This window comes from Panthera pardus, unplaced genomic scaffold (genome assembly GCF_024362965.1).
Source record: "Panthera pardus isolate Hobbes unplaced genomic scaffold, ASM2436296v1 HiC_scaffold_24, whole genome shotgun sequence".
In the NCBI taxonomy this organism is placed as follows: Eukaryota; Metazoa; Chordata; class Mammalia; order Carnivora; family Felidae; genus Panthera; species Panthera pardus.
In genome coordinates, this window is record NW_026526810.1 from 52,072,231 (window position 1) to 52,080,468 (window position 8,238).

Genomic DNA, 8,238 nt, shown 5'->3' on the forward strand with positions numbered 1-8,238 from the left:
GCCCCAGAGCTGACACCTCACACTTCAGAGCCACCCAACCCAAAGCCAAATGTCTTTATAACTTCACATTCTGCATTTTCTGGAACTATGTGATTCTCCATACCCTGTGGGATTGTTCTTTGCCCTCTCTACACCTGACTCTGAGAAGTCTGGGGCCCTTACACAGGCCTCCAGGAAACAGCCACATTGCTGGAGAAGCATTACTTTTTATGGCTCTAAGTGCTTCTGACTGAATCCAGTCCACTGATAATGTCAGCCTCTCAGAGTTGTTCGTTCCCTGAAGCTCAGCCTACTTTGTCTCCAGAGCTGACATCCTCTCTCCAGCACGGGAGGCACTGTAAAGGAGCTGCCATGCATGGGGTCAGCAAAAATCCTTTGTCCCTAGTTGTTTTTCCATCCTTTGCCTCTGTATCTCCCCTGCCTGGCTGGTTTCCTTGAAGAGATCAGCTGGTTTCCACTGAAGAAGTATCTGCTTTCCTGGGCGACCATGGGGAAGAGTCTGATTAAGATTCACACCAGAGTCCGAGTTCAGCTCCGGTTGACTAATCATTGCCTTCGGCCACTAAGTGTGCGCATACTGAGGATGGGGCCCCGGCTCCAGGGGAGGCTCCTGACCACTGTGTCCACTGGCCCACAGGGAGCCACCTCTGGGCAAGGCAAGCAGCTGGAACATATCCAAGGTAAAAAAAGAATCCTCTGTTTTGCTGTGCCATTTGCCAGATCTCACCCACCCATGGTACCCACCCCCTCCATCCCACAGTAACAGGTTTGATGAAGGGGTTGGGGTGGGTGGTGACTTCTAGTGAACCTGAAGTTCTGTACAAGACTAGTCTGACATACATACAGGTGAGGTCTATTGAGGGAACAGAAGACTAACATTTACTAATTTTGTCTAGCAGTCTACTAGAAATGCATACATTTCCATTATCTTATTTACTGAGAGCACCAACAACTTATTATGATGTGGTTTCTGGTGTCCCTCTGATCTGTTCTCTCTGATATAACAGCCTTTGCCCCTCTCCTTCCCCTCCAAGCTTAGGGCTGAATTGTAGGCTAAGATGAAATGCACTGAAGTGGCTTCAGCAGCTAAGCTGGTCGTACTGTGGAAGATCTGACAGTCATAGCTGTCTTTGTGAAGGGACAGCCTCTAGAAAGGGTATGAGGATTATGTGGAATTTAAGAAACAAAACAGATGAACATATGGGAGGGGGGGAAAAGAGAAAGAGAGGGGAAACAAACCATGAGAGACTCTTAAAGATAGACAACAAACTGAGGGTTGATGGGGGGATGGGCTAGATGTGTGATGGGCATTAAGGAGGGTACTTGTGATGAGCACTGGGTGTTGTATGTTAGTGATAAATCACTGAATTCTATTCCTGAAATCAATATTGCACTGTATGTTAACTAGAATTTAAATAAAATTTAACTAACTGGAATTTAAATAAAAATGGAAGGAAGAGAGGGAGGAGCAGAGGAGCCAACACATGTGTGATCAGGGCCTCAAGATGTGTTTTATCAGGAACTTATTAAACACTCCCAGGTTCATATTCCTCATGCTGCTTGTGCAAATGCAGGAGTAAGGGGAAAAAGCTGGGGGGAAAAGATCAAAGGAGCATCAAGAGCACTGGAACAAGGGGCTGGCTCTTAATTTCACATTATTTCACAACAGTTTCTTGGGCAATTGGGACCTAAATCTAAAGTAGGTATAAGATGTTGACTTAATTCATCCAGGCCCAGAATCCAACTACATGATCATTAGCACCAGGAAATAGAAAGAGGCTTGGAGTCCATCCTTACCTTTGCCATCATCAACCAACCACATGACTTCAGGCAAGCTCTGTAACCACTTGCTTTCATTACTTCGTGGAAAGATAAAATGAAAGCACTTAAAAAAGTTTAAAATAGTATACAAATTTAAGATTTTAGCACAAGGGGGGAAAAAAATAAAACCAGGACCATGAGGAGCTTCTGAAAGCAGAAGCTGAAAGCTGTGGCAAATATACTTACTGATGGTGAGGTGATGGGGAGACTAGGTGGCTAGCAGGGGGCTGCTGTTCCTGCCCCAACCCACCCCACGTTTGTAACCAATCCCAGGATTTGTTCCTCTGGAGAATCCTTAATTGTGCCGATGGGCTCCAGCAGGCTGAGCAGGCAGACTGCCTGGGAGCAAATGGCTACTCAAGAGACCCAAACACAACTCACTACTTCTGAAAGGTTACTGACACCTTTTAAGAGAGACCTTTGGGCTGGAGGGGGGGGGGGGGGGGGGGGCAGCGGCGCCTGGGTGGCTCAGTTGTTTAAGCATTTGACTCTTGATTTTGGCTCAGTTCATGATCTCACGGTTTGTGAGACCAAGCCCCACATAGGCCTCTGGGCTGACAGTGCAGAGATTCTCTCTCTACCTCTCTCTCTGCCCCTCCTCTGCTTGTGCTCTCTCTCAAAATAAATCAACATTCAAAAAGTGAGAGAGAGACCCTTGGGCTTATGAAGCTAGCCCTAATCAACCCTTATTTGGTCAAACCTTTACATAGCTGGGAATCTGATCTAGTCTGCAGCAATTCAGGGTCAATATCAGAGCAACAGAAGGGAATTGGGTTCTCTTACCATAGGCCGCAAAAGCAGGGAGAGTCAGAGCCACTCTGGCACCCCAAAGATAGCCAGGAATGAAAATGCAGACACTGAACCTGAAACAAGAAGCCATTTCCTCGAGAGCATTGTGATGTGGGCCATACTCGGTGACTCCAGGCCCACATCTTCTAGCCTCCATGGCTACTATTTAGTTGAGGGAGTAACCACCTCCTGTTTTTTGCTACCAGAGACTGAGCACTGTAAAGAGAGAAATGTTCCATCTGAAAAAGTAAAGAGATAATGGGTAGTTTTAGGGGGTCGGAGAACACGTTCTCCTGACCATTGTAAGAGAATTTCCACCCTGACCCAACAAGATGTTCTCAGAGACCACTCTGCAGTTTGGAGTGTGTAAAGATAGGGGACGTGTCAGCTTACAGTAGACCCAGCTCATTCTAAAGTAAAAAAAAGGAGCCACTAGCCAAGGCTATTCCCCTTCTCCATCAGAAAACACTTAGGAAGAGGGGTGCCTGGGTGGTTCAGTTGGCTAAGTATCTGACTATTGACTTCGGCTCAGGTCACATCTCCAGGTCATGAGATCAAGCCCAGAATTGGGCTCTGTGCTGAGTGTGGAGCCTGCTTGGGATTCTTTCTGTCCCTCTCTCTCTGCCTTCCCCTGCTCATGCATGCACATGTGTATGTGCACATGCACACTCTCTCTCAAAAATAAACATTAAAAAAAAAAAAAAAAAAGAAACCACTTAGGAAGAGCAGATAGGGTTTTAATGTCCCCTAAGATTAGGACAGCCAGAAGTGGGAGGCTGAAGAGACAGAGCACAACTGCAGAAATCCAAAAGACGACCTCATGAACTCAAGGAGCTGCATGCTGGATTGTTAGAAGGGCACTCAGCTCCAGAATCAGTATTTCATGAGCCCTAGTGAAGGAAAACAGTCTTTTCCTCCCCATTCCTGCCTCTTAAGACCCTCAGCCCAAGAGGGAGACTTGAGCTCCCTGAAATGTGGCCCCAGCTCTGAATCAGGGATGGTATGCAATTCAGAATGTCTTTCAATTGACGTCAAAAGCAGGAAAGGCAGAATCTTTGACAAATCTTGCCAAGACCCTACGTAAAAAGAAAAAAAACCTCCAACCATGGCCCTCTGATGTCTGCTGCTTCTCTTATCCTCTTCCTGATACATCAGAACAGCATGCAGCAGCCACTGTCACGTAAAGTGTACAGAGGGGCTTCCTTGCAAGATTTTAGTTACCATATAAAACAGAATGGGTGCTGCCTCCACCAGACAGCAAAGTGTGCACAGGGACCCAGAAAGCCTTCTCACGTTCCTTTTGCATTTCCAGGCCTCGAGTCCCTCCGGGACAGTGCCCATTCCACGCCAGTGCGTTCCTCCTCCCACGGGGACACCTTCCTGCCTCATGTGAGAAGCAGCCGGGCAGATAGCAATGAGCGAGTCGCCGTGATTGCAGACGAAGCCTACAGTCCTGCAGACAGTGTGCTGCCCACCCCTGTGGCTGAGCACAGCCTGGAGCTGATGTTGCTTTCCCGGCAGATCAATGGGGCCACCTGCAGCATCGAAGAAGAGAAGGAATCTGAAGCCAGCACTCCAACAGCTACAGAGGTGGAGGCCCTTGGGGGAGAGCTGAGGGCCCTGTGTCAGGGGCACGGCAGGCCAGAGGAGGAACAGGTGAATAAGTTTGTTTTAAGTGTCCTCCGTTTGCTCCTTGTGACCATGGGACTCCTCTTTGTTTTGCTCCTCCTCCTGATCATCCTTACCGAGTCTGACCTTGACATTGCCTTTTTCCGCGATATCCGCCAGACCCCCGAGTTTGAACAATTCCACTATCAATACTTTTGTCCCCTCAGGCGATGGTTTGCCTGCAAAATCCGCTCAGTGGTGAGCCTGCTCATTGACACCTGAGAAGGCATGACTCCTCCCAATAACTAGCCAGGTGGACCAAGGAGCCCGGCTACCCATTCCCAGCAATGGGACCCATCGCGGAACCATCGGCACATGTACCAAGTCCTCCTCTCATGACTCAAAGTCCACAGCCTAGGAGGGTCATTTCCCAGAAGAAAAAGAGGATAGGCTCATGCCCTATCTAAACAAACTGGGAAAACTCATTTCCTTCAGAGGTTCTTTCAAGAAAGGCTCAGCAACTCTGTTTCTCATCCTCCCGATTTGCAGGATAATTTTTGGTTTTGAATTTTGATTTTTCATAGATGTGTATTATTTTGAAAGTATCAAATAAAAATAATTTATTTTACTATTACGGATTATCGCAGTAGTGTCACCTAGCAGATGGGACACTAGTTGAAGACTAGAGAGCTGTCGTCTTCTGTATTGTGCGGGAGCTTTCCTACTGGGCTCCAGTAGGCTCATCAGTGCAGCCTCAGCAGCACAGGCCAGGGGTCTGGACAATGGGAACTATCTGTAGGTTTTCCTGCCAGACGAGATTTGAAAAAAGTAAACACCCATGTAGAATGATTAAATGGAAAGTTGCTTCTTATGATGGTCTGAGTTGGATTTTCTTTTCCTTTTGTTTTTTTCAAATCTGAGCAGAGTGGGCATCTGAAGGGACCACCGCTACCGCAGCAGCAGCAGCAGGGGTGGGGTAAGTCTGTCCCCTTAGACTAGAGATCCTAGTGGGCATCGCCATGAGTTTTATATAATGAACTTAGACTTCTGTGATTTTTTTTTCCTGAAGAACCTCAAGATTTTTATAGTGCTTCAGAGACATTAGTTGAATTCAGTGGTGCCTGAGATAAGACTGTCAGAAATGTCGGACAAAGTGTAGTTAACAGAAACGAGAACTTAGGTACCTAAGAAACTGTTGAGATTCAGAGAGCAGTACCTATTTTGTACCCCCCCCCCCAAAAAAACTATTTCAATTTATATTTTAACAAGATGTTATTTTCTTATCAATTCATATTTTGTTTTTACTTTATGGATTAAGAAAATAGAGCCTGATGAACTAAATGATGCAAGAAAGAAACTGATCTTGAGAATGAAAAGCTTCAGAAAAGAGAATTCCAAGATCAACAAAGAGCCTTGGAAGGGACCAAGAAAAGGATTTCTTTAAATAGGCATACTAAAAGATGCCTACAAAAGAAAGAAAGCGAACGTGGCAGAAACCAACAATTAGATGTAGAAATACTGCCCCCTAGGGTCATCCTCTGCATCAGGAAAATAAGAGTTGTAGGAAAGTATTTGCCATTCTTGCTGAGGGAAGCTGCGGAAGCATGCAAAGCATAGCATGTGAAGGGTGAGTGTGGGGTCCAAGGCCCAAGCTCTGCAACTCTTAACCACTCACATACAAGATCTCGTTTTCATCTCAGGGAGAGATTTCTAAGTCATCTGGGGCCTGAGGACTTATTTAAGGATAGTCCGTAGACATATTCCTGGGACCCACACAATAGCGGAGTGGCTGCTAACATCACGTGATGTTGGGCAGCCCCAAATGCAGAACAGGATGAGTCACTTGAAGATTTGCTCTCCCCTAATTTGTCCCCTGAAATAGCAGAATCATGTCCATGTACAAAGTATAACAGACATGGAATTGACAGGGGGTGCAGGGTGGGGGGAGTGGATTGTACAATTCTAAATGCCCTTTCATCTAGACCAGGGGTTGGCAAACTTCTTCTGTAAAGTGTCAGATAGTACATATTGTTTTTATTTTGGTTTTGTGGGCCATGCTCTGTGGCAACTACTCAACTCTGCCATCATAGCACAAAAACAGCCATAGGTAATACATAAACAAGGAAACATGGCTGTGTTCTATAACAGTTTATTTTTAAAAAGACAGCTGAATTTGGACCACAGGCCATAATTTGCCAACCCCAATCTAGACAATAAAACTGCTCCTTACCAGTATGTTAGCAGAAAGGGGGTCAGCTCTGCTCCCATTCCTGACTTGCTAAAGGCCCAGGACCATTTCCCAGTGGAGGCACTGGGGTTGCTTGTTTAAAGGGTGCTTGAACAACCAACCAGCAAAGAGGTAACTGATGCCAAGATGAGCAAGATCAAGTGTTTAAATGCTAAAACTCCACCAGAAGCTAAGAATGGAAGAGGAATGTCTGATCATTTCCATACCAGCGACAATTAGGGCAGAATTACAAACATCTATTTACCAAGTGACAAGACAAAGTGAAGGAGATCCTAGTAAAACTTAGGGATCACTTAGAACCAACTATCCACTGCCACTTGTCATCTACACAGGAAGGCTTTATTTAGCACAGGACTGAAGTGAAAAGTAGACTCAGAGATGAAAAGGCTGTCAGAAGATAGGGGGCTGGTTTTAACCTGGATATCTACTGTCTTATGCAACATAGCAGATTACCTTTTAGTGTAGTGTTCCTACCTCAGTCTGTAGAATATGGTGTTTCTATGCAGTGAGTGATAACCTTGACAGTGACCTTTCATATTCACATTAAAGAGAGATACAATATTCCATTTCCTGGTATGTTACTTGTGTCTAGAGTTCTAACAGTACAATAGTCCATACCACTTCCAACAGCTGGATTTTGCTCTCTGAACAGAAACTTTTGGGTTATTTTTTTCCAGGGCTTACCCCAGAAAATACAGATAGTAAAATTTCCTTCAATTTGCTTTTCAAGTAGCGCTTGAATAACAAACTTCCTTTGTTGGTGACTAGTCTTTTTGGTATCTCCCCATAGTTAAACATTGTTCAAATTTTTAACCTGGTTTTACTGTGTTCCACTATGTCTCCCATTTTCTCTCAAAATTAGTTTGATCTCATTGTAGAAAAAAACAATGGATTCCATAGCTTCATCCATCAGAGGAAATAAAACTCTTACTAAAGAATAGTGTACTGCATCTTTAAGCAGTAGAAGGTAAACTACCTGCAAATGTGAATTTCTTAGTTTCATTAAAAAGTATAGTTGTAAACCTTTCGTGTGCCAAAAATTCTAAGTTATACTTTCCTTCAAAGCAATGTACTTTTTTCTACATATGCAGTATGTAGTTAGCATAAAATCATTGGTGCCATGAAAATTATTTTTAAACTTAAATAAATATTTAAATATCATTGAAGAGTGGACTCTTTCTTAACCTACAACTGGTCTCCCTTTTTCCTCAAAGTTACCAACACAGAGATAAAAGGATACCAGGGGGATTTATACAGCTGACTGCTGTTCATGACTAGAATCATTTAAAATAGTCATTTTATTGGGGCACCTGGTTGGCTCAGTCAGTTAAGCATCCAACTCTTAATTTTGGCTCAGGTCATGATCTCATAGTCATGAGGTTGGGCTCCACACTGGGCATGGAGCCTACTTAATATTCTCTCTCTCAAAAAAAAATAGTAATAATAGTCATTTTGCTTATATCCATCTATCCTTGACCTTTCCCCCAAAATAAATACTACTAAAAACTTGGAAACTGTAATAATAGAACGATTTTAGAGATGAATTGGACCTCATATTTCTGTTGAGGAAAACCAAGGAGTGATTTTCCTAAGGCTACATAGAGCCAAAAGTAGAAGCAAGATGGTCCAGGGTGCCTGGCTGGCTCGATAAGTAGAGCATGAGATCTTGAGGTTGTGAGTTTGAGCCCTACATTGAGTGTGGAAATTACTCAAGAAAATAAAATCTTAGGGGCAGCTGGGTGGCTCAATCAGTTAAGCATCAACTCTTGATT

General features: G+C 44.3%; 1 protein-coding gene across 9 annotated transcripts in view; it reads left to right on the plus strand.

The window, feature by feature from the left end:
- The window catches only part of FRMD5 (FERM domain containing 5), a 320,937-nt gene extending 313,310 nt beyond the window's left edge, over positions 1-7,627 (plus strand). For 4 of the 9 annotated variants that reach the window (XM_019442282.2, XM_019442283.2, XM_019442284.2 and 1 more), the window contains one exon: positions 3,923-7,627. In XM_019442282.2, the coding sequence (XP_019297827.1) occupies positions 3,923-4,500 (578 nt within the window). In that variant the 3' untranslated portion in view covers positions 4,501-7,627. The remainder of the gene's footprint in view (positions 1-3,922) is intronic. The other 5 variants (XM_019442288.2, XM_019442291.2, XM_019442286.2 and 2 more) reach the window with 3 other exon arrangements.
- Positions 7,628-8,238: the final 611 nt, after the last annotated feature.